This window comes from Struthio camelus, chromosome 9 (assembly GCF_040807025.1).
Source record: "Struthio camelus isolate bStrCam1 chromosome 9, bStrCam1.hap1, whole genome shotgun sequence".
Lineage (NCBI taxonomy): Eukaryota > Metazoa > Chordata > Aves > Struthioniformes > Struthionidae > Struthio > Struthio camelus.
In genome coordinates, this window is record NC_090950.1 from 11072517 (window position 1) to 11099248 (window position 26732).

At 38.7% G+C, this 26732-nt stretch overlaps 1 protein-coding gene across 6 annotated transcripts in view; it reads left to right on the top strand.

Annotated features, from left to right (window-relative positions):
* PXYLP1 (2-phosphoxylose phosphatase 1) overlaps positions 1–16935 on the top strand; it is a 59493-nt gene extending 42558 nt beyond the window's left edge. For all 6 annotated transcript variants that reach the window (XM_068954141.1, XM_068954143.1, XM_068954140.1 and 3 more), the window contains 3 exons: positions 522–648; positions 11704–11843; positions 14495–16935. In XM_068954141.1, coding sequence (XP_068810242.1) covers positions 522–648; positions 11704–11843; positions 14495–15426 — 1199 coding nt within the window. In that variant the 3' untranslated portion in view covers positions 15427–16935. The remainder of the gene's footprint in view (positions 1–521; positions 649–11703; positions 11844–14494) is intronic.
* The last annotated feature ends 9797 nt before the right edge of the window (positions 16936–26732 follow it).

Consider the following 26732-nt stretch of genomic DNA (forward strand, 5'->3'; position numbering starts at 1 on the left):
AACTCCAGACTGTTAGACATGGTCAACTGGAAAACACTTTTGTGTTGCTTACCCTGTAGCAGCTGCAGCAGCAAGTTAGCCTGAACAAATTCCTTCATTAATGTATCCCACTAGTGCACAGAAAATAAATCAGAAACTCTTATATCGAAAAGCTCTAAACTGGGCATGCTGCAAAGTATGTCTTTGCAGTAGGGGCCTGGAAGTGACATCACAAATGTGGAGGGAGTGTTATTGTGTTAGCAGAGACCACTACTGAATAATTGCTTGTATGGTTATTGGACTTTAGATGCGCTATGGAGAAAGCGGTAGGCACCTGAACCTTGTATAAGTCCTCTTGCAAATTACAGTGAAATGTTCATTGAGACAGGAAGTTGTTATCCTTGTGTGGGGTCCCCCCCGCATTGCAACACCAACATTATCAAATCTACTAGTGCTGTAAAAAAAGCAGGTATAGTGTTCAGGGGAAAGATTTAGGTAACATTCCTTTTTTTTTTTTTTTTTTTCCCTCTCCCCCCACATAGGTCATGCACCTCATTATTTTAAACTGGTATCGGTTCAAGTGTTGATTCGACATGGCGATAGATACCCACTGTATGCCATTCCCAAGACAAAAAGACCTGACATTGACTGTACATTGGTGCCTAACAGGTAAAATTCGTGGCTTCTGTCATTGCTGGGTGCATGCATTCTTTCATATTTCTTTTGTAAGCTCTTCAGGGTGTGTGGCTTCTGATTTTTGTGTACTGTGGTGAATGAAAATAGCCTTATGATGGGAGTACAACATTTCCTTTGAAACATTACATTTTGCTACCAGTTCAGACCAGGAGAATTCTAGGTATTTCTATTTAAAAAAATTAGGACTGTATCTGCTCTATGTAAAAAGCGAAAGCTGTTTAATTGAATATTTAGGTTACCATTCCCCATAGATAAGCTTCTTCATGTTTTCAAAATGCGATACTTGTGTTCTGTGTTGTCTTTGGATTATTTCTTTTAACTTTTCAGAAATATAGGCTATCAGAGTTTTCCCTTAAATTAATGATTTATATCAAATTTATTTCAGGAAGAAAGCATGAAGGTTGTACGTTTAGTTATTAGAGTATAGGCTAAACAGTGCATACAGCTGTTTGCTATTTGAAAGCTACCCTTTTCTGTAGTTACCACTGACTTCTTGAAACTGTCACTCATCAGTTTTCGGTCTCTGACTGCCATTAAAATGTCATTTACTTTTCTATTTCAAAATATTATGCTTCTATCTAACATCATATTGTTGTTTTTGTAGTTTCCTGATGCTTGTCTTGATATCATGATCAGATTGAGCTACAGATGTGCTCTGAGTGCTTCTCCTTCTAGAAGAAACAATTCTTTCTTCTTTAGGTTTTACGCATTGATAAAGATGAAGTACAGTGTAGAGCAGTAGAAATAAACAGGGTGATGCAAGTCCCAAAACCTTTGTCCTGGCTTGCTTGATTACGCGTTCTTTTTAAGTAGAATCTGTGTGGTTTTTTTTGGTTTTCCTCCTCCCCAAAAAAGAACTTTTCCAGTGAACTTTCTGAATGTTTACTGTTAAAAGAAAAATAGTAGGGAACAAGAATGCACATGTTAGCAAAACCTTCTGGCAAATGTACAGCTTTGTACTGCTAATCCACTTGGCAGGGCAGGAGTGAAGTGTGGGGATTTCAGTGTTGAGTGATGCCTTTACTTTGTGTACATGCATGTATTACTCAGGGAAAGAGGTATAATGGGTCTCCTGATCTACTGGCATACGAAGCTGTGCAAGTAATACCTTCTTCTGGAGTAGCATGGAATCTCTTCCATCTTTAAAGAGATGATGCTCTGGCTTTCCTGGTGCAGAAGAATCCTTCAGAGGTGGCTTTGTGCTCTCACGCTGAAAAAGCAACAGTGGTGAAAGTGTGTTTCTGACTATGAGATATATCAAACGTGTGTTTCCTGTCTTGGTAGATTCATGGGCCACGTTCCTTAGACTTTTAGCAGTCTCCCGTTGTCAGTAGCGTTTGTGATCTTTATCTTTCATATCTGAAATGCTCTGACCTTTCAGCTTTTCCTCGGTGAGTTTTTAACAAAAGAATTTCCCTGTAGGAGAATGTGGACTATAGTAAGCTTTATGTTCATGATTAGCTAGTTTGCGTCAGTTCCATTGAGGAAGCTGAGTCAATTTTCATATCTGGTCCAGAGTCGGTTTTGAGTTTGAGTATATTAAAAACCAAAAGCTGTAGTAGTATTACACAGTAGGAATGCTGCTAAAACATGCAGAACCAAGACGAAAGATACCTGAAATTAATCATTAAGTACAGCTTCATCTTGTAGTCATAAAGCTAATGGGAACTTTGATTAAGGAGGCTTACTAAATAGGTGCATACAGGAGTGGGGAAAAAAAGGCTCACAGAAAATGATCAGCATGATCAAATGATTCAGCTGAAATACCTTGACTTTCTGTTCAGATATCTGGCTGCGTAAGAGCAGTTGCCCATGCTGGGAGTAGAAGTCCTGAAACCTGCAACGCTTGGAGTGTTGTCCTTTAGGTTGTAGCCAGTGTTGTAATCTGGCATGAGTAGTTGGAAAGTAACTATATTGTTGACCACGCTATGGTTATTGGTGAGTGACTCCGCAAGAGCTTGAAACTGTGAGCAGCTTTGCCCTATTAGTGGTTCCTATGAATGGCTACAGCAGACACAGGCTTAAGAGGTCCTGAGTTTTATTCAAGTTACCCTAAGTTTTGTATGAGGGTCTAAACAGAGAGAATATGTGGGTGTGTGCATGAGTGTGTACAAAAGTCTCAGTACCACCTTAACTGCAATATTATCTTCATTTTATTAGTGAAATTAAGGCTCTGTTGAAGATCTGTGCTTTTTAAGGAAAAATGTTAAATCTTTTGTATTTTTTTAATCTTATACAGTATTTATAGATATTTATAAATATATACATTTTGTATATAATGTATACAAATATACATAGGAAAACCTATACATATTTTTAAGAGTAAAACAGAGGAAAAATTAGACATGAGAAATCTGCTTATTATAGCTGACATTGGACTGGAGTTGCAGATTTAAATAGTTTGTTTTCACTATTTTGGGGTATGTATATACTCATATCTTAGCTGCTTGATGCAAGTATCAAAATTAGAAATTGAGTAAAATTTTTTTTTTTTTTCTGTTAAAGGAGACTGCTCATTTTTTGGAGTGCTTGTCTGTGAACACCAACCCAAATACCTGATTTTCCAACTGTATTGAAAAAGCTTTTATAGCGGTCTGGGACTTCTTACATAGTGCACTTTTTTTTTCTTTTTTTTTAAACTTTTCATCTACTCTCTTTTTGGCCACTTCTTCTCTTTATTCATGCTTAGGCTTCCACTAAAATGCTTTTTTTGTACAGAAGTGGCGTCTTCTGGCATGAAGTTAGGACATGCAACACTGAAATTGCAGACAGGAAGCCCAATTGCAGATATCTTTACCAAAGAGTTGAGTAGGCAATTAATTTCTGTAACAAGATGAAGAATGAGCAATTTGCTAATAGCTATGATAGTATTTTTAATGAACCGCCTCTAAGGGGTGAGATTATTTTCAGAATGAAGCACTAAGTAAAGAAACATGATCTGAATTCTTCTGGAGTTCTTAAAGGCTCTGATCTAGCTCGGTGTCTGCCACATTAGGATGTATGGGAGAACTTTTTTTTATTGCAAAGATGTTAACTGGAAGTGATCGTGGTGGAGGTGCAGCTGAATTTCTCAATATTACAATGGCAATTGACCTCAGTTTTGTGTTTGTCAGAAAAGCTTTTCTAACCATTTCCACTTTAGTTTTGGGCAAGGAATATAATATGAAGGCCCTGGAATCAGGGGAAAAACTATCCAAAAAATGCAAGTGCTTAGTACTACCTTTGACACTGCCAACAGAATGGCCATGTCAAGCAGTTGCAGGGTGTAAAGCCAGGCTGTAGTGAGGAGGCCAGCAGCATAGCTCCCCTGGCCTGTTACTAATTTGTGGGGCATTAGAACATCAGTGAATAGATGGTATGTCCATTACAATTTACAGAGTTGTCTTTGTGTCGTGGTGCCCAGAAGTGTTAGAGCTGATATTCCTAAATAAAGCTAAAATTTTTAATGTTTCTACCACTCTTTCAAATAGTATATTTATTATTTTACCATCAGGAAGCTATTTGCTGTGTTTGGCTATCAAGCTTATATTCCTTTGATTTAAATTTAGTGCTTGATTGTAAATGTATTTGTATTGAGAGTATTACAAGGCATATAATTGCTACCTTTTAACCGAAGGTTTCTTGATGCTGTATAATTAAGTTGAGATGTCTGATTAAAAGTCTGACTCGTTTAAGCTCTCTGGACTTCAGCTTCAGATGAGTATGCTGCTCATATTCCGTCTGCTCTTTATTTGACTTGGCATTTGGCTGATGGAATTCATTAATTATGCAGATTATGCTACAGCCCCATGGACTTCTAATGGGTATGGAAAATAGTCTTGAGGTCATGCTTTGGATTTGTGAATTATGGATTGTGACATAAAAGTGTGAAATGAATATAAGCAAATGGATTAAATGCTTTAGAGATTGCTTCCATCTAAAACTTTAGTTAGCATTATTATTTTCATTGTTCTGGATGCATATTTCCAAAAGGAACTGATGCTTTTTTCCCTAAGAAATTTAATTGAATGATATTAGTGAAAATCCTTTCATTGTAGTATTTGCTTTTGAGGGAATAAATTAATCTTCCACTTTTTTCCCCTTTGTACCTTGCTTGTATAGTGTCAAAATTAACGAATATGCCGTGTTTCTTCATTGAAGTTATATTTGAGATAGAGAAGAAATACTTTTTTTTGGAAAATATTAAAATGATTTCAGAAGACTGCTATACTTTAATAGCATGCTAGGTTAATTGGCATGTGCTTGAAGGCATTTTGAGAGGTGCTGATGTTAATCATGAGAAGCTTAGTAACAAATATTTGAGTTTTAGTTTCAATATACCTGTCTTGAAACTACTATGAAAAAGAGAGAGAAAAGTGCGGGAGTGGGAAGTATTACATTATGAGTTAAAGGAGGTGTGGATTTGACTTCACTGAAGGTCCGAGTATGATCCAGACCAGAATTAGGTGAAGAAGGGTCTCTTAAGACCTCTTATGACTTCTCTAAGGACTCAGAAGACGAGTGAAGAATACCAAATCACTGGAGAGTTTGTTGCAAGGCCGAAAAAGCTGTAACATTTTCTTGAATAAATAAGCCCTAATGGTCCCTTAAAGATCCTTTCTGTAGACTAGGATAATTTGTTGTTTTTAATGGTTCTTTCCATTCATTTGTCTTCTGAAAAGGAAACCGATCCTTTGATCTAAAGCTTTTTTGACTACCTGGACTTCATGGAAAAAACATGTTCTTTTTGCTTGGAGTTATAAAATCATTTTCTGCATTTTAAGTAGGAGAGAAAATAGACTTGCTTTTTGGTGCAGATGGAATCTGGCATGATATGATTACAAAAAGGTGTAGTTCATTTGTCAGACGCTTGGTACAGCATCTTAACGTTTGGCATGGTCACATTTACTTACCTGCGGTGGGCTCTGTCAGAGGTTTGGTCCTCTTAGTTTTTGCAAATTCTACTTTTCGTAACAAAAGTGACATTTGCATAGATAAATGCAGTTTAAAAAACAAAATAAAAAAAAAAACACCCAAACCAGTGTCTTGTTTGATATCCCTATCCACTTCTGCAAGTTCTTTCCTGAGGCACATAGATCTCCTGCAGCACTCAAGAGTCTAGTGCTGTGAGTGGATGCGAGTTTGTCAGGATAACAGCTTTTCACATCAGTTTCTGAGTGCTTTACTTCATACTAATTAGCTTAACCTTGCAGTCTTTATAGATATGCAAACTCAAGTTAGTAGGTAGTTCTAAGGAGTATTCAGTTTAATGAGTTGGAAGACCAATTGAATGGTGTAGTTGGAACATCAGGTTTGAAGAAACAAAACTTATACTCTATACTTCATTTCACAGTGTACGTAATAGAAATAAGGCCGGTTCAGTGATCGCATAACTTTGGTAGGAAAACCTGTTAAAGGAATCTTTAATAGGCTATTCCTATGCTGTGCTGCTGCTACACTGGTGATGGCAGCACAGTTTTTGAGACAACACCAATCCAGATCAGGGAATTGACTTTGAAAATACTACTAAAATTAAAAACCACAAGGATTGAGGGGTTGGGAATTTTAACCAAAAATTGGCTCTGTTGGGGCCTAACTTGCAGCTGAGTCTAAAAGAGGAAGAAAACTGTGCTCTAAAACCTAATTTACTTTTTTATTTATTTAATTCTTTAATGAAAACAATTTTTGCTCACAGAGATCACAAGGGAAGCAAATCTTTCACAAGTAGACAATATAAATCGATAGCAGTATTTTCCTGAGTGGTCCTGATAAGCACAGACCATTTGTGGTATGGGCTACAATTAGCCCTGATAAGTGTGGACCATTTTATTCCTGCCCTCTGAATTAATTCTAAAAGCTAACAACGGTGATGTAACATCAGGCATGTGTCTTCATGCTATGATTTTTAACAAAGGTATCTAGTTCAAAGAGCTATTCCTTCCAAAAGAGGCTTCCGCGCAGTTGAGCATACTGAGCAATGCTTTATCCGAAGGCAAAAAGCCTGTCTCCCATAGCAGTTCTTAAATACTGACTTTAAAGTCTTACACACGCACACGCACTCTTTACACGCACATGCACTCTTTACACGCACTCTTTACACGCACACACTCCTGTGTAACAAAGTTTCTGTGCTGTTACTCAAGAAATGAGGTCTTGCTGTATCATATGTATGAACTTAATGTTGAGAGCTGCATGAGTTGTATTTCTTATCCTTGTACATATGTAATAATGCAATAAATACCTAAAATGTAGTAGCAGATATTCTGAGGTGTCATGTGCATATTCTTACTCTAATACTGTATTTCTCACTTTTCTGTGCTAATTCAGAACAACCATCAAGTTAGGGTTCACTTCTCATCAAAAAGTGAAATACCTCTAGGCTTTTATATCTAAATTCCTCAAGGAAGAAGAAAAAGGAAAATGTTGTTAAAGGATGTCAGCTCAGTTGTTGGCAGAAATAGGCATATGGTTCAAATAGTTGTGCAGAATTTCTTTCCATGCTACACTGATTACAGTGTAGCAGTGAAGAGACAATGTCATTTTTCAGTATTAAAGCTTGTTAAAACTTTTCCAAATAAGACACTTAAATGTTGATCCCTTTTGATGCTAGTGCACGAAAACTGCATTATTAAATTTGGGATCTATTATCCTATGTTGAGTTCTTAAAGAAAAAAGTCAAGTTGAATTTATTATTGGGGGGAAGTGTCCTCAAGTTTGTTAGATGCACATTATTTTACCATAATAAAAGTAATGAACGTGCAAATTGACAGACCCTAAAAAAGGGAAATGAATGTTCAAGATCAGTTAAAAAAAAAAAAAGTCTATCAGTGGTAATGAGCCTTTTTGCTTACTGATAGAATTTGAAATATTTATTATATCAACAAATTTCCCAAATACTGTAGCTTACTGTCACAATGTCAAACAAATTACAGAGTAAATATCTTTTAAGTCCATTTTTATTTTCTGGTTACTTTTATGGAAACAAAATTTTGAGGATATTTCAGTCTTTTCACCTATACAACTGAGTAATTTTCTTTGCTTCCTGCTCGGACAGTCCCAGCAGTCTTAGCTGTGTTGCTTAGATACTCCATCTCCTGCGGCATCTGTAAATTGGCCAATTCAACAGGAGGATTTGTAATATAAGTAAATAAAAAAAAAATCCTGGGGGAGGGGTATAATAATTTGTGAGATAATAGCCTAAATGGTGCTGTAAAAACTATTTTTGTTCAATAACAAAATTTCTGTTTTGTTAATGAGTATGGGGTTAAGCAGGAGAATTGCTACATACAATGCATTTGCTACATACATACATTTTTGTTACATACACCAGGTTTACATTAAGGATATAAGTATATTGTAGTCTGAGATGTCTGTCCCCTTTAGGCAGAATAGCTCTCACTTCCGTTGTTTGATTCCCCCCCCCCCCCCCTCTTCTTCCCAAAATACACTCAAAAAGTAGTAAGCTTTCAATTAAAGGTCTGAAATTCATGTTCAGAAATGTGTCCAATGGAGTCGTGGTTCATTGTTCGCTTCTGTGGGCACATGCTTAACTTGTGATCACTTTAAAAACCATTTAATGAAAAGTTAAATAATTGACATCTATATCGACATATGAAAAACTATATTAACACATTGGAGTGCAAGTTTTATCACGTCCTGCATATTAGCTTGCCTTGTCTGCCATTTTTTAGATGTATCTTTTTACATTGTACTCGACCAGTTCTAATAGTACTACCTGACAGGTGCTTTTCTTCCTTCTTTCCTTCCCACTCGGGATTGCTGGTAGTTTCATCAGCGCAAGTTTGGTTCCATTAGAATTCAGGTTTTGTAACCAAAGCGGCAGAGCAAGCAGAATGGATAGCGCAGTTCTTTCCTAGTGTTTTTGTATGTTGTATTTGCAAAACTTGCTAATGATGTAAACATGATTTAAGGAAAATTATGATTTACAATCTATTAAGAATTAGTGTGAAGTTTAGAAAATTGGTAGTTCAGACTGCTACATCTGTAACAAGCTTAAAAGCTATTTGTAAACACCGTTCATTTAATTCCCTTAACTTAAATCTTTCATTTTAGATTGTACTGCTGGGCTATGGAAAATACAAAAATATACAAGAAGTTCTGGAGCTGGATTAGGCTCTCAAAGGAACAGGAAGCCTTAACTGATCTAGATAGGAAAAAGCCATTTACATGCCTTTGCTTCTCAAATATTAATCTCTCTTTGAGTTGTTAAAATTATTATATATGGAAGAAACTATGGATTTAAGATACCATAAATTGGCTGGTTTTCCTTTCGGTTTGAAGTAAAAATGAAAAAAAGATTTGAATATTTTTCTCTCATTTTGCTGCTGTCTAGCATTTTTCTTGCTGGCATTTGTACTATAGTTTATAGTAATATTTTCCTCCTAAGAATTTTTTCCTGAAGGTAAATTAAATACTGGCAAAAACAGGTTTTAGAAAATATAACAATGCAATTCCAAAAAACTAGCTTTCTATCAAAGGAGGGGGCTAATGTCATATGAGACCTACTATGCCTGCATGCTGTGAGCACAGCTTTGAGACAGGGGCTTTCTTATTTCAAAGAGCCTCTCTGTTGGCTCCCCTATGTAAGTATAAGGGTCTTTGTCCTAGGGAAAATTGATTCCAGACTTAAATTCATACTTTAGCTGTGTTGTGGCTCCCTCTTGTGGTTCTTGTAATTTGGGAAGTAAATTTTTTTTTTTTTGGTATAAAAGACCTGAGGTTTTGGTGCCAAAACAGTATGTTCTTTTGGCAAGCATTAAACATGAACATTAAATAAACAATATAGACTATTCTGTGAATCTTCTCTGACCAACTTTATCTCCATAAAATCTTTTTGAATAGTGTTTTGTTTTGTTGTTGGGTTTTTTTATGATCAGCATCAAAAAATAGACTACTGTGTTCAGGCTGAAAGTCCTATTAAGATGATTACTATCTGACAGAGCAGGATTGCTGAACAGCTCTACTTCCAAAAAAGTAGATGTGACTGTGTTTGTGCTTTTGTGTAAATAATAGCAAAGAACACTTCCTCACAGAAGAGGGGCAAAGAAGAAATGAAGCAGTGTTGAATCAAATGGGGCAGAAAAAGAAAGCCTTAAAGTGCATTTTATATGCAGTGATATCTAGGAACTTAAGTAGTGGGGTGATGGTTTTCAAAGCATTTATCAAATGGAAGTGTTAACAAATAAAGTATTATTTAAAGTATTATTTATATAGTCTGATTGTGGAAGTGTGAGCACAGATTTTTAAGGTTTAAATTCCTTTGTATTCCATTGTTTGTGGACTTCTGTTTCTGTAATTTTCAGCATACCAATAAAACGGTGGGCTAAGTCCATTTGTATTTGAAATTTGCAGAACAGTTTAAGAAATGCAAGTATTCTTTCACTGACTTAAATTCAGTTTGACTGAGTTAACCTAGACTCCTTTGATTGCATCTTTTTCCAGTTGTGTTCATGACTTGTAACTGGCTGAGAATATATCCATAATACTATTATTGCATCTGCTTTAGAATCAATAAACTTAAGTACAGAAAGAGATGGCTTTCTCGGGGAAAGATTAAGCAGCAGCTCTTCAATAGTCCTTTTCTCCCAGTGTCCATCAGCCTGGCCTGGGCTAGCCAGCTTTCTGTAATAATTATCTGTACATGAGCAAAAAGGGGCAAAATCTAGTGACCACGTTGCTGCGTTCCGCTGCCAAGAGCATTTGGATCGTTACCTGTCTTGTTGCTCAGGGCATTTTGAAAGGTCCAGAGGCTTATTGGGACTGTGTGTTCTCACATGAGCAAAGAACGCAACTACTCCAGAATTAGAAGCTCTGTATCTCTTATTACGGTGACAAGGAAGCAGTTTTAAAGTGGCAAATATTTTTTTTTTCTCATAGCTTTCTTGTAATAAATACTGTATTTGTGAAACAAGGCTAAAATGCAAGTCTCTTACACGATAAGACTGCAGAAGGGTGGTTCTGCCTAAACTGTGCTTTGCTCAGAGATAGTACTGACTTTATAGGAAAGGTGCTAAAAGTTTAGGTAGAGCTTGGTGCAGTGCCTTGCAGCTAACTTTGAATTGAAAGGTTTTATTGTCACTAGTGAAGTGGTATTCACACCTGCAGTCAGGGCTTTGAGTGTCTTTGCTAGACGCTAATCATGTGGGCTATTCTAGGTGCTTCTTTTGAAACATGGAATATTGAGCAAGGTTGAATAAAATGGACAATTTGTGTGGATGTTCACTCAGATACACCACTGTGTATAATATTTTTCTAGTCTTTGATGTTTTCTTAAGTGTAGAGCTTTCATAGATGGTATATTAATTGTGTCATTTATATTTTTTTCTTAACCTAAGATGCCACATAATTTGGTTTCATCCATGATAAGTGTGGGGCAGCATAGGACTCTTTCTTCCTAGCTATAGTGCAGTACCCAAAACTATGGGCTGCAGCTTTCATTAGGCCACTGGACACTGCTTTGCAGGTACTACTTAACTGAGGTTACATGTGCTATTTGATTTGAAGCCTGAAGAAATTTGAAATAAAGTTTGAGATTGCAGTCAGCATTTTATATTACAAAACTTGAGATTTCCCCAATATCTTCTACTTCTAGTATTGGTTACTTTAACCCCTTTAGATTGTTGGTGTCATTGGTCATGTTGCTGAAGCGCAGTAGTATTTCAGAAACTGGAAAAAGTCATTTTTACAGGGATTTAAAATTACACAAAATTTTTTTTAAAAAAAGGCGTTAACTGCAAGCAAATATTTTTCCAAAGTGCTTACCAAAAGGATCGCAGCTTTCACATGCCAACACATCCCACAAATATCCTTTAGTCTCCCTGTAGCTCTTTGCTAGAGATGGCAACTAAGTAGTTAGAATTCTTTTGCGTGCTTGCAAAAGTCCTGAGTAAGAGCAGATGCTGTGTTGGTGGGAGATAACCTTTCGCCATGAAATTTTTTGAGCTGACATACTTAGAATACTTGATTTTCTTGAGCTGTTTTCCCATATACTTTTGGAAGTTTTCACATTTTTGTTGTTTACCTCTCTAGGAAACCTTCTCATCCCCAGCTTGAAGCTTTCATTAAGCATATGTCCAAAGGGTCTGCAGCCCAAATGGATGGTACCCTAGGCAGCCTGCCTCGGTACCCTAGTCATTCTTTGTGTGAAATGGGAGAGCTTACACAGACAGGTAAGTTTCTGTAGCAAATTTATCTATCTTCTCCTCTACTCTATTAAGTATAGCCTGCTTGAAAAGGGATCTTCTATTTCTCTCTATATAAAAATGTGTGTGTATGTATATCTATGTATTGAATTTTATGTAAGCTTATAATGTTGGTCGTAGCTTAGGTCATACAGGAATATGAATAATATAAGAAATGCTGTATGCCACAAAAGTGGTAACAGTTCTAGGTAACTGTACTTTATTCTACAGCCTGCCTGCATTCTCTTATAGATCGATTACTTTTGACATCTCTCTCAACTTTATTTTTAACAAGTTACAGCACCACACCATGAAACTGCTTTGTCCCTCCTCCTCAGAAAATGACATTGCTCATTCCCTCCTGAGGAAGAATTCATATTCTGTTACTTACTGATTTGAAACTCAGAACAGCCCTGGTACCAAAGAACGGTCACTTAATTGCCAGTTTTCACCTGCAGTATAAGTAGTGTGTTTAGTGCAAGAGATCCAGGTGTAACAGATGAGTTTGATGCTTGTATTATGGAAGTAGAAAAGCTCTTTTAAATATGTAGTGCTTTTTTCCCTCCCACTTTGTTTTGTTTTAAGCTTTACAAAGTGTCAAGAGTATTAAAAAAAGCTATGCTGAAAGGTGTTGGATTCCTATTTTCTAGTGTGTTTATTTATGTGTATTTTTACCACAAGGAAATGAAGCTTATTCGTATATTCTGTGTCAGTTCTGTTGAGCTTAGGTATTGGGAGAAAAGGTGGAAATACCAGCACTTAAATTCCAAACAATATCTTTAAAAAAAAAAAAAAAAGAGTGTAGAAGAGACACTTTGGTAATTCTATCCCTAAGAGAAAGGCTGCTGAACTCTCCTAGTGAACATATGCTTTAGTTTATCCATACTAAATAGGTCGGGAAGATGGGTGGCAACTGGAAATGTTGCAGCGGGGAATATGGGTATGTAGAAGAAAGAATGTGGAGAGCTGGGAGTATTGTGTTGCTGGGGTCATTGGGAGTATCTGAAGGAGCTGAAGGGCTTGGGATTAGAGAGGGAAGCTGGTGGTGGTGTTGGGTCCAAAGAGTGATGAAAGGGCCATTTGGAAAGGATCTGGACTGTTGGCAACAGGGGATAGTAAATATGAACAAAGAGTAAGAGGAGAGAAACATAGAAACAAGTTGCAAACTTGTAAGAAAGAGCTTTTCACTGATTCCACAGTTCATAGAATAGTTTGTATTTTCTGCCTCAGAATACTAGCTGAACTGATGTGAACTTAAGTCAGTGTACTTGTTTGCTGCCGTTCCTTTTCTGCGTGTATTCATATTGGTGTTTCAAAAATAAAAAACACATGAGTACCTACCTATCCATAACTATGGGGAAACATAGCTGTTGCACAGCTGTTATGTGCATTGTGAAAAAGGTTGGTCACATGTAGATTTTTCTTTTCGATATTAATTTCATTTGAAAATTCACATTCATGGCACCCTTCTGTTTTCCTGTGCCTTTTCAAATTTTAACGATCTATTCTATTTTTTTCCCACACTACAGGCAATCACTTTTAGTGGTATGTTATCCTTTTCCTAAATATCAGTGACTAAAGGAGCACGTTGCAATGTGTCTGGATAGTCAATAGATTTGGAGACTGCCTAGAGAGAGTTAAGAACATGTAAATTTGGGGGTTAGTGCCACTTCTGTCTTGCCAACTGTTTCTGAGAATTTCCTTCTGTATTTGTGAATCCATAAATTGCCTGTCAAATCATCATACCTTCTGGACACTCATCCGAAGGATGACTTGCATTAGGCAAGTGACTGCAAGCCTTGCAGAGTCACCTCAGGAGAAATGGAGTCAGCTTACCAAGGAACCTTGCGTGGGAAATTGAATTCGTTGTTGCACACAGCTTGTAATTGAGCTAGTATTTGGGACTTGTTGTCTATAACAAGGTATACAAATGTGCTGATGCACACAGGGTTCATGCCTGTTATTTGGCTGCTGTAGGAGGATAATATAAGGAATATTGATTCTGAAGTAAAGGTATTGGCGGGGGAGAAGGACGCATGCCCTCTTCCTTTCCCGCTGAGGGCTAGTGTGAGAATTATCAAGCAATTTGAGTAGAGGATAGGAAAGGAAATCTGATGATGTGATTCTCGTACCTTCCCACTCTGTTTTGTGAGTTTGCACGTGAGTTTACACTCTCTGTATTCATTCGAGAGCCGGTACTTTTACCAGCTACCATAAATTTGCAGGGAGCACCAGCATTCACTGCCGCTCTCTGGAAACTTGACTCAGGTGCGGTCTGGATCCACACTCATAGCCATTATATTTTTATAGTTGTATTAGATTTTCTATTGAGGCTTGTCTCTACTCCAAAGAACAAACATTAAGCTACTAAGGTTTAAATGAATTTTACAAAACCAGCTTTTTGTCTGTGTATCTTAATTTAACTCCCAGAATCTGAGAGATACTTGAGAGAAAGTATTTTGTTTCATGCATTTTCCCTGATAGCCAAGCATAGGTGAGGTTCAGCTTTGAAGTTCCTAACTTTTTAACTAGTTTGTGCATTTATCAGCAAGACTGCTAGCTATGATTTTCTTATTTCTTCTCCGAAACTAAGAAGGTTCTAATCACATGCTATAACTTATTTTAAAAATCTGTTCTAGGGATTGTACAGCACTTGCGAAACGGACAGCTATTACGAGAAATTTATATAAACAAACATAAACTGCTCCAGAGTGACTGGACAGCAAAACAGCTCTACTTGGAGACAACAGGAAAAAGTCGAACCCTGCAGAGTGCACTGGCACTGCTCTACACATTTTTACCAGATTTTGACTGGAAGAAAATTAACATGAGACATCAGTGGAGCACCATTTTTTGCTCTGGAAGCTGTGACTGCCCAATGCGAAACCACTACCTAGAAGAGGAACAGCGCCGACAGTACAGCTTACGGGTGAAGAACAACAATTTGGAGAAAATATATGTGGATATGGCAAAGATTGTAGGCATTCCCACCAGGCAGTTGAGAGCTTCTAACCCGATAGATTCTCTCTTGTGCTACTTTTGCCATAATGTCAGTTTTCCATGTACTAACACCGGCTGCATTGGTATGGAACACTTCAAAGTAATCAAGAGACATCAGTTAGAGGATGAAAGAGAAAGACAGGAGAAGAAACTTTACTTCTTGTATGCACTATTGGCTACTCATCCTCTCCTCAACCAGACTGTTAACCGGCTGCAGCGTATTGCAGAAGGCAAGAAAGAAGAAGTATTTGTTCTTTATTCTGCACATGATGTCACGTTGTCACCTGTTCTTAGTGCCTTGGGCATTACTGAAGCCAGATTTCCAAGATTTGCAGCCAGATTAGTCTTTGAGCTGTGGCAGGATGGAAAGAGACCCAAAGAACACTTTATACGCATCCTCTATAATGGTGCTGATGTCACATTCCAGACCTCGTTCTGCAAGGATTATTACAAACGTTCTAGCAAGCCCATGTGCCCTCTAGAAAAATTTGTTAACTTTGTCAGAAGGGATATGTTCTTAGTTTTTAATAGCACTAGTTACTATGATGCATGTCGTAGGAGACCGCTGTAGGGGAGGGAAGTGAAAAGGAAACAATGTTAACTTGTGTATCAGTGAAAGTCTCTGTATCTATTCTGGTGAAGGGGCAGTTCAGGCTGGTTAGTTCTTGTACCTTTTTGTGTAACTACAAAAGAATATTGCTTGAAACAGTTTTCAGATAATTTTATTTTCATTCAAAAACCACAGATGGTCTTCAGTAGAAAAATAAATAACTGAGGGAGTATTACAGATATATGTGTATGCTCACATATGCTGTGTTAACTGTAATGAATTGATAAACCACGTGGGCTACTGTAACCTGGATGTTGCTTGATTTAAAAAAAAAAAAAAAAAAAAAAAGTGAAAGAGCATAGATTTGATTTCTCTAAATTCCAGAGCAATACTTGTATACCATGAACTTAAAAAGAACACCCCCCCCACATCATGTCACAATCATTTTAAGTGACTGTATCAAGGTATTTATAAATTCCAGACATCTGTATGAAACCCTTTGTAAAGAGTTCTTGAAACTCTCCTCACAGAGGGAAGCATTTTAGTATTTAAAGGACAGATCTTTAAGAAGAGCATATGTGTATCTGTGTATACTTTACCTAGGCATGCACAAATGAATACATGTCTTTTTGCTCACAGTTCTCTAAATATTTGGCTTCTGTTGCCTGTGCCAGAAAAGGGTGTCCTGGAAAATAGATACAAAACTCTATTCTTTGATTGCACTTTCAGCACTTTGAATAGTTCAAACACAATTTAGAAATATGTAGAGGTCTTGTGACTACCTTTAAAACAGATAGATAGTGAACACTAACATTACCACTAAATCTGAGTAAGAAATTAGGATGATGAATCAGTTTTATGGTGAAGTGTTGCATTCTTTCCCATTATGAACGCTCTCGGGCTGCTGCATTGTGGAACAAATCAATGTTTTAGGAATTTGATATAGCGGCTGCTTGAGATAGCTTGACTAAACACTTAAGAAATTTTGTAGTTCAGTTAGCATTTTTATGGACTAGGAAGCTCTTATTTTGTAAGACCAGACTTGTACATATTGTACTGTGTATATTTATCACACAGTAAATCTTTCGTATTTGTTTAGTTTGTGAAGAGCTGTGAAAAGCTGACTTTTAGACATTTTTCCCCTCGATTGGGATTTATAGATTTAAGAATAAATGATCTTTTATGGGTAATTTGAACAACCCCAGTAGATACAAAAACTTGTATTTTAAACTGCTTTCATCTTCTTTAGGAGTAGCAGATTGAGAATTTTTAATATAAGTGTTTGAAAAAGTTTTTCATTACTAGAATGATAAATTTTATAATGGTGGAGTTTTTTTACATGTCTAGAAATAATTTAGTCTGTGACTTGTGATTTGATGGTGCTAGTTTATCAAAGGAGATATAACTGAACATAACTTCTCTAACTTTATTGGCATTCCAGTCTTTCTCCCCCTCCTCTCTCTCTCTCTGTGTTTGCAAATGCTGCATTTGAACATCTTTCTTTAAATAAAATTTTGGGGACTCTTTGTATACTTGTGTTACACTTTTTTCTGACTTTAACAGTTTGCAGTAGCAAGTTTGTGCATCTTGTAAGCTGCTTGTCACATTTTTAACTTTCATGTTGACTCACAATAGCACTTCATACAGTCTGGTTCCAAGTCTGAGTAGAAGAAGGTAAATACTTCATGAATGCTAAAAAAGGAATGATGATGAAAAATTTGGAGCTTTTGCAGCATATTAGAGTGTAGCTGCTAGAAAGGCTTTCTTTGTCGAAGAGACTAGCTGTGTTAGTTGGCATACATATTTTTGTGTTGGAGAGCAAACAGGAAGAGGGAATCTGAAAATCTGAACTCTCTTAGAGTAAAACTTTTTTTGTATACATGATGTGAAATGGATCATTTGTCCAAAATAAGCACCGAATATTCTGAAGAGTTCTTAAGTTATCTGGGAAATGCTTCTATAATTCTTCAGTGTTATCTCTTGGAGATTTGAAGCTGATTTTGTGACCATTTGCAGGAATGATGCTGAAGTACAGAAAACTACCATAGGCATATCATTGGATTTTATTGTGGTGTTTAGAAGCTTTCAGCCCTTAACTACTTTTGCAAATTTCAGAGTTGGTATATTGAAAAGCTTATGCTAGGAATAGCATCTAACCTTGCACCTTTCTGCAAAGATAGCCCATATAAGTGTTTTCTTTGGATTAGCCACTGCAGGAAGATCTCCTTTGTTGTGGGGATTTTGTGATATGGCTATAAATTGGCATGGACGTGAGTTTGGATGGCTTTCTAATTTGTTGAGCTCAAAGAATCCTTGAGGTCCCAGATGTTGATGGATATTGCAGCTGCTCTCTAAACTTCTAACTTAACTTTATTATAGAGTAGCAAAGATGTACTGATTTTTATGGGCCTTTGGTCCCATAAACTGGGATTTGGTCAACTAATAAGTGCTTTACTTGAAATCTTAAGTAGATTTTGGGGCTGATACCCTAGGTGAATCAGTCATGTTGGGTGCTAGGAAATATATGCTTGGCCTGCACAGTAAAGAAGAAAGTGGTGAGACAGGTGCAGAAAATCTGATGCTATTAGGGACTGTAGTTCCTCAGATTTCCCCAGATGTCAAATGCTCGTCCTTTTCGGACGTCTAATCCCAATCAGTGCTGCTATGGAGAAGCGTGTCCCTAATAGTGCTGCTGTTGTGAATATGAAGTACTCCTATCCTCTAGCCAGAGTTCTCTTTTTCCTTGGAGTGGTATGGGAAGTGGTATTTCATTCCTCGTTTCCCTCCTGTCTTCTTCAGTCTTTGCTTTAGCGCTATCTGTAAAATTGCTGCCTCGTTTAAGAAATCGGAAGACTGGGTAGAGAAACAAGCTCTTTTTCTAGCATTGTGCGGGCCAAGCACTCCCCCTGCTGTCAGTACTTATCGCACAGCCTCTGAATAAAGGGATGATGCTTCTCCTCAAGTTTTTAAGAGTGTCACTGTAGTGCCAAGTATTTAAATGTAGGAGCGCAGGCTGAATGTAACTCTTTCACCTAGGGAAATGTATATGGAAAACTTCTTAATGTTCTATATAAGAAAAGAAGCTGTGTGGCCAGAATGGAATGCAAGATGGTGAAAGAAGCAATGAAGTAAATAGCAGTTCAATAGCAGTTCAAGCTTTTTTTTTTTTTTTTTTTTTTTTCTGTTTTCCATCTAGGATCTAGTCCATAAGTTTGTACTATCAGGGCCATATGCATGCCTTATAGTAAAAGGCACTTAAGTTATTTTTATCATTTCCATTTGCTGCTCTTCCTGCATGCTCTTGTGCTTATTTTGAAAAAGAAATAGGGGTACATGAAAATTAACAGATAAGTAACTTTCTTTGTTTCTAGGGGAAACACAGATCATTGCAGTGCATTATTATGGTTTGCTTATTTTATCCAGGTATGATTTTCCTAAAAATGGAACTTCTCCAAAATTCAAACAAGAATTAATACCTTTTATATAATATTGTAGTGTCTCTGAAAAGGCTCTTCAGATTGTCCAAGTCACTTGAGAATGTAGCAAATGCAACGCATCAATATCTCTTTTTATTGTCCAGTTTTCAGCTGCATTCATAAAACTAGGATTGCATGTGCCACTACTGTGGGGTGAATGGACTTTGAGTCTGAATCTGCTTGAAAAAAAAATCCGACTTTGCTTTATGCCTAAGAAAAGGCTAAACCCATGCAGAGCACTTGCTGCAAACGTGACATTGGACTGGAGTCACCTCCATGATTGGCATATGATGATGATGAACAGAATAACAGGACAGAATCCAGAAGACTGAGGGAAGGAGAGTTAGGGTTAGACTCCAAGTCCAAGCTTTGACTTAAACTTTTTTTCATTAAGATATCTAAGTCAAAGTGTAACTTCCTGATTTATCAAGGATATCATGATTATAGGAGGGTTATTTGATAGCAATTCTTAACCTGACCTGTCATTTTTTTTGTATTTTAATTACACGTTCTGCATTAGAATATGACCAAGTAACTGTCTGCAGTTATTAATGGCTTGTCTATGACCTTAGCACCTGATGCAAACATCAGATTATACATTACAACTGATCTTGTGTGTACTACTTAAAATTTAGCAGCTCTATTTTACTTCCTAATGCTAATTAGCCATTGCTATGTCTCGGTCCTTTCATTTGGCTATACTGTTAGTCTGAAACCTTTTGATATGTGTATTAGGCATACTAGCACTCGTTGGCTGTGAACTTGTTTGTAGAAAATAAAACCATATTAAAAAGTATAATAGTTGTTTCAGCCAAAATGGGCCTTGCACTAAAGTAAGGATGGTAGTAAGAAATCTGGACTGGGAATACGTGAGAAGCAAAAATCAAGAGGAAAATCTGGAGCAAAACTTTCAAAGCTGCATAAGGGCTAGATTCTTTATATTGTTTAGATGACTTAAGATGTAGATCAATTGCAACAAAAGGTGTCTTTGTGCATCTGAGAATAAGACTCTCAAAACATTGTTATTCTTGTATGTGACAAAGTTAAGAACAGCCTGTAAGAATATTTCTTTACTTAACTCTTAGAAATAATTACCTCCGCAAAATAACTGGACTACTTGTGAGGTTTACCCTCCTCTTAGTCATGATTGCTCCTGCCAGAATGATGTTTGTATCCTCATTCAGTAACATTTTAATACCACTATAGGCAAGTTCATTCAGCAAAGGCCAAAGTTGTTCCCGCTTTCAGGAGAGGAGGAGCAGTGTTCTGGAAGACAGCTAACAATGTGAATGGAGGCTGAAAGCAGTCTTGGTGCTGTGGTGGCTGTGTGGGTAACGATAATCCTCAGATTGATTCTGGGTTTATTAATGGGTATCTGAAGACAGCTGCGTTATGTCCAGTTGTGCTGTTCCCATTTGTAAAAGGGAGAGAGGAGGAAGTCTTCAGAGAAAGAGCAGCAGGAGTGGTCAGAAGTTTTTTAAAATTGAGCCTTGCAGAAGGGGTGGAGCCCCTTGTGAACCTTGTATTTTCCTCATCACTGGGTTAAAATGTGACTTGGCCACAGTATGAAGTCAAGGTCTTCTAGCAGAGATTTGGCAGATGGCATGGCAAGATGTGAGGGCTGAGCCTGGAACAAAAAACAAGGAAACTGCAATTCTTAAAAAGTGGCAGGGTAATTAACGGGATGTAATTCATTCACTAACCATTTGAGTCTTAAATTCTAGACAAGATGTTTCATTCAAAAGACGTCTTACTGGGCTAACAGCGTTTGGATTTCTGGGCTTTGTGTTATACGAAAGGCAGAGTAGATTATGTTAATAGTCTTGCCTTGATTTAAAATATGTTATTCAGCTGGTTTATGTTTTGTTTTTTGACCCAAATATAGCAGAGTGTAAAACCAGCTATTCTTTCAGTATATCAGATGCCTTTCCAGAGTCTTGAGATTTTTAATGATGTTACAGCTCGTTTCTATTTCACATTTTTGTGCTAACGTCAGAATTTGTTTTCCTTCTTTTCCTGCAGCAATGGATGTGTGAACAAGAAAACTAACTTACTGTGCCATTACTACCTACTTACTGCATGTCTAAGAGTTAGTGGATGGGCGTTACCAAATCTCTAAGGGGCAGGGGAGGCAGCTAGTGGCTAATTGTTCTTCTGTATATGTGTATTTCAAGACGATGTGCTCATCTGCCATCTCTTCTGAGCAGCATGCTCAGAGGAGGCATAGCAATGAAAGACTTGATGTGTCTTCAGTGCTGCTGGAGGGGTTAAAAGAAAGAGCTGCAGCGCTGAGATCCTTCTCACATACCTCTGAGTTAGCTATGGAAATGAAATGACGAGCAACCTGAATTACTGAACCGAATTCACTGTAAGAATTTAAAGTTTGAATGACTTTATAGTTCAATTAGCAATTGCGAGTGGATTTGTATTTGGACTAAGGCCATAAATTTAACTACCTGAACAATGGAAAGAGGAATTTGTGGGAATTTACCACCAAATTGATGAATGATCTCTCTACTGGGATGGAATTTCCCTTCTAATTGGGAAACCTTGACTTGAGCAGTTGCATAGTTTCATTGAATGATAGAGCCAGAAATAAAACCTGTTGCTGCTGAAGGAATACTCTTTGAGATCCTATTGCTTCCTTGAAGTTGAGGTAGTAGTGGGATGCTTTGTGTGTTAAACATGCTATTTAGAAATCAAAGCTTAAAAATGTTGAGTACTTTCAGCTGAGGTGAGATGTCTTAATGTTCCCTCATGTAATTCAGATTCTTCTTCACTGCAGTGGTGATGTGCATTTTTTTTCCTCCTATACTCGTTTCATTTCTGGTAGGTACAATAGTTTTAAAACTAAAACTATTCCTTAAACATGATGAAGGCCAAATGGTTTGCCTTGAGCTCTCATATTTTGGATTTGTATTTAGGAAATGTGGAGAAGGCATGTAAATGCAAAATATTTGGGTGCAAGGTAGTAAAGGAAGAAGATTCTTTTTGAAATATTGTCCAAGACTGAGAAGGGGAGGCAGGGGGGAGAGAGAAGGAAATGGGCAGTTGTATTTACAATAGAAAAAAAGGGAGGCCCTCTTGTGGTGGTTTGCTTTGGGGGAGGGCAGGGAAGGTTTTGTGTGAATTAACTATGGGAAAAAAACATGCCTTTGCTCCGAAATTGCAATGTTGTGGAAAATCGTAGTCAAAAACAAGTAAGTTGCAGATGGTTTTCATCCTGGGGTCTGAAAAATAGGCTTCTTTTTCCATGTATTAAGTCAATGCTTACTTATTTATAAAAGATGCTCACTACCTGGTGTGAAGTAGGAATGATAATGACAATTGTAACAGCTATATTGAAGTGACCGGTTCATATTGCTGAACATAGGTGTGTCCTGCAGGCCCGGAGGTGCATCCTATAGCTTTGCTTTCCTGTGTGCCTCATTCAGTTCTACTCTTTATCAGGAGAGCAAGATTTGAAGTTAATAAAGCCTATAGTGTATGGAGTTATAAACCAGAGCATAACTTCGACATTTCCCTTCCAGTTTTCTGGTCTGGTCTCTGGTGGCTTGCTTGCCTTGTAATTTGGTTTATTCCCCTTTTCCACACTGTACCTATGAAAGGAGCTGTGCCTTGTTCTATGTATTATGTCATTTTTCAAGTAGTTGAGCTACGACAGGCTCTAAACTTTGCACAGTTGGTATCAGACAGTTCAATTATTGTCTTCAAAGTACACCTGGTCTTGATAACACTTGACTCTTCCTGTAGAGAAACTAGGTTTAAAATAGCAACAAAAAACTTCCGACTTCACAGTTAATCCCTGATACCGCAGAACTGTTATAACACTACAATATTTCCAAGTATTGTGGGTCATACTTTTGATGAGGTATGCTTTTCCTTACAGTTCCATTCCATGGAGAATGATCAATGTGAAGGCTTTACCTTTCAGTATTATCCTTTTCTTAATGCATTGTAATTAGTTTTGTATTCATGCATCACCTGTTACAGACTACCCATAGGTTTATTAATAGCAGTGTGCTCCAACTAGTGGCTTTCCCTCCAGCCCACCTCTCCCCTTGGATAAATAGGAAATAGCTGTTCCTTTATCCACGCCTTACTTTCTAAGAAGTTTGTGATTTGTGTCACAAAATAATAGGGAGATTAGCAGCTGCATTCATAGAGAGTCTTGCATCGGGTCCTATGTCTTAAGACTATGAAGTGAGGCTGTTCCTGTGCTCACCCACAGCCCGGCAGAGACTGCCAAGCTTCTGAGGCAGAGAGAACTGCTGCAGAGAAAAGGAGGGAAAAAGAAGAAAAGAAAAAAAAAAACCCTCCACAAACAGCAGCTCTCGCCTTTGTGTTATGCAGCAACTCCTGCAGGTCACCCAGCTGGCCCATTCCCATGCAACTGTAGACTCCTGCTGATGGTGATTCCCCTGCACGGTTCTTAAAACTGAAAACTTAAAAGGTACATTCGAACAGCTATTTAAACCAGTGGCTAGCGCCTCTCAGTTTACTCTCATTGGAGGTTGTGCAATATATTCAGGAGACAAACCACTTACCATCGACCTTTGGTTGTTTCTGTAAATTCTTCACTTCTAATGGCATAGGAAGTCTATTTCTCCTCAAATGCTGGCACTGCCCCTCGGAAGGGCTGCTGCTTACCCCAGAGCTCCACGCACAGCAGAGATGCTGAGGACTGTTTGGGAAGCTGTTCCTTCAAACTGAAAACAAAGAAATGCCACTGAGCACTTTGCTCCAGAAGTCCTGGACAGCTATGTTCAAAAGTAATCTAGAACCATTTTAAGCTATTTCTTTAGGATGCCCTGATCATCATTAAAAGTTTTTTGTTGTTTTTTTGGGGTTTTTTTTTTCAAATCTTCTACTGAAATCACAGAAAGAGAGTCAAAAAAGTAGTGATGTCATTTGAAAAGTAAAGCTGTCCAGATTTCATTCTAAGAACAGGCTTCACGGTAGAGAAAACATAATACATCTATTTGTCAGTCTTTAACATACCATTGAAAGATGATCACTGGAGAACGTGAGGGAGAAAAGTTTAACTGAGAAAGGCTGAAGCTATTGCAGCTGAAGGCCCTTGCAGAACAGCACACACAAGATACAAAGCAGAAATTGACAGCAGAAATAGAAATATGGCCTCTGTCTCTGTTGCTAGTTTTTGCATGCAGCTTCCCTGGAGCAGGTAAAACAGGCACGCCAAAACCTTGTCTAATACAAGGCCAGCTTAGATACTGTTTTTGTTGTTTCTTTGTGTTCGTGCTGGTGTTCCCAAAGAAGCAATGGCTGTCAATGAAGAAAAAAAAAAAAAAAAGAAAGGAAAGGAATGGAGGAGGTAACAGGAGGAACTAAAATGCAGGTTCCAGATGTTCAGTTGGATGCTGTGCCAAGATGCACTATCTCACTGCAGTCAAGGTATTTTTGTTAAGATATGGGATAAAAGGCTCATCTCCAGGAACACAAAGGAGCACAGAGAAACGATGACAGGTGGAAGAACCCCAGTAACCTACTCAGAGAGACAGAGCACCCTGACCTGGCTTCTGCCAGGGCTGGCATAGGAGAGTAATCAACCCTGTTGTCCAAGTGTGAAACCCATGAAGATGAGTCAATGGGAGAGGCTCTCTGGAGCTCCAGCGGTGGGACTTGGGCTCGCATGCAGGTGCCAGCAACCGGGGAGACTGAGGAGTCGGGACCATCTACTGGATAGACTGAGTGTCCAAGGTGAGTTACCGGTGAACCCATACTGTACGTGTGTGGGTGCTGGTGTGCATGCAGGTGTGCAAGGCAACTGGAAGGCTGGGGAGTCCGGGGACTGTTAGCAGACAGATTGACCGTCTAACGCCAGTTACTGGAGGAAGCCACAGTGCATATATTTCCCACTTACCCACCTTCATCCTGATCAGGCAGAGAGGGGAACAGGATGCAAGCACTGGTGCTGTTCATGTTTGCATGAGTGCTGCGTTTTCTGATTGTGTCACTCTGTGTGACTGATCCTGCGTATATGTATATGCATATTGTATGAGTGTGTTTGTGTATGTGCCCACTGGGAGTACATGCTCGGTCTCGCTACTGGATGGGTATGGGACATGGAGCTACAGTAGCCTCACCTCTACATTGCTACCAGACTTGGCAACTCCAGACAATTTTGTAATCACAAATATAGTGATCTAGTAAAGGGATTCAGCAGGCTTAGATGGGAGGATGACAGTAATAGTGATAAATTTTTCTCCTCTTTGAAAAGTTTTATCTGCCCCAAAAAAAGTGATCAAGCCTAGTTTCTGACGAGCTGTTATCGGTCCACTACTAGCTAATTTCATTTTCCTTTGAACTGGTCAAATATTTAAGATTTGCCTTGCACAAAACTGGTTACAACAAGCTTTTGACCAATTCGGTGTCTCCTTAATATATACAAAAAAAAAAAAAAAAGAATGTATGTAACAGGTTACAGAGGTCTTCCGCTACATTCATACATACATAGTTCAGGCATCAGAAAGATGATTAATGACTAGTGACATTACCAGCTGCCAAGAAGGCTATGATAATAGCTTGAGTGTGTTCTTATCCCTACCTCAAGTGCCAGAGAGGTACCTTTTTGCTGAAACCTTCCTCAGAGAAGTTTAAATGATGTCTATTACTATGTAATAGAACTGGTGTAAGATGACATTTGTCAGCAATTACCATGCTCTCAGCTGTGTCCCCTACCCCTTAGACCTGAACTCACAGTTAAGTAGGTTTATGGAAAGTTTTACCTGTTAATTATTAACTTCTCCTTCAGTCTCTGATGTGGTAGTTGGGTTTTTGGTGAAAAAGAACACGGCAATGCGTTAGCTTGCAGACGTGTGTTAAAAAAATATTTTTGTTTTCAGTAGGTGGATGGAACCAGCCAATCCTGCTCTGAAGCAGAAGCTGGTGGCTGTAAGGAGGTAGGCAGCCAGCTTAAACACGTGCACATAGACAGTGTCTCATGAACTGTAAAGGCTTGTTATGCATTTGTGATACTCCTGACAGTGTTCATTCAGACTGGCATAAAACGTAAATGAATTGTCATGGCAGTACCCATGTATGCTGATACCCATGTGAAACAGGAATCACCAGACTGGATTGAATTTTCCCTTTTCATGAGGGACTGGTTGCCATACTTAATCTTCGTAAAGCACTCTGGCAGCCTTAATTTCTGCCTGTTGGGCCAGCAGCCTGCTAAGAAAAGAAATGGCTATAAATCCCAAGAGCGTGCAGCAGGAGGTAAAATGGCATTTTTCTCTCCTTGATAGCTCCTTTCCTTGAAATCAGCGAAATTACGCTGATTTGCAGCAGCTGCGGGGGATCTAGCCCTGCATCGTCGTTAGCGTGCATCCTGTTGCCACGTCCCTGCTGGTGGGTGACACGGTTAAAGCCCAGCCTACTTGCTCCTGCTTGTTCTTCTCCCTCCAGTTGTGTCCTCCCCTGATGGCCGTGTGGGTTCTTGCCAAACGGCAGCTGCGGACCTTGCGAGCGCTCCCGACACGGGCGTGCTCTGGGCTTCTCCACGGCGGTTGCCTCTGCGGCACCGGTGTCCGCTCAGGTGCTACAGCCCCACCGCTGTCTCTGGGGTCGCAGGGGCTGCGGGGCCGTGCGAGGTGCCGGGCTCCTCGGTCACGCACAGCCCGGCGGCCGCCGCGGCCAGCGGGCGCCTTGCCGCTGCTGAGGAGAAGCCGGAGCGGCGCGCGCCGGGAGGCGAGGCCCCGCCGCCCCCTCGCGACCAACGGCCGTAACGGCCGTAACGGCCGCCGCGCCAGGCGCGTGCCGCCCGGCCCCGCCGCCGGGGAGCCGCCTCCCCAAGGGGCGCTCAAAGGCTGTCTAGAAAGTAAGGTA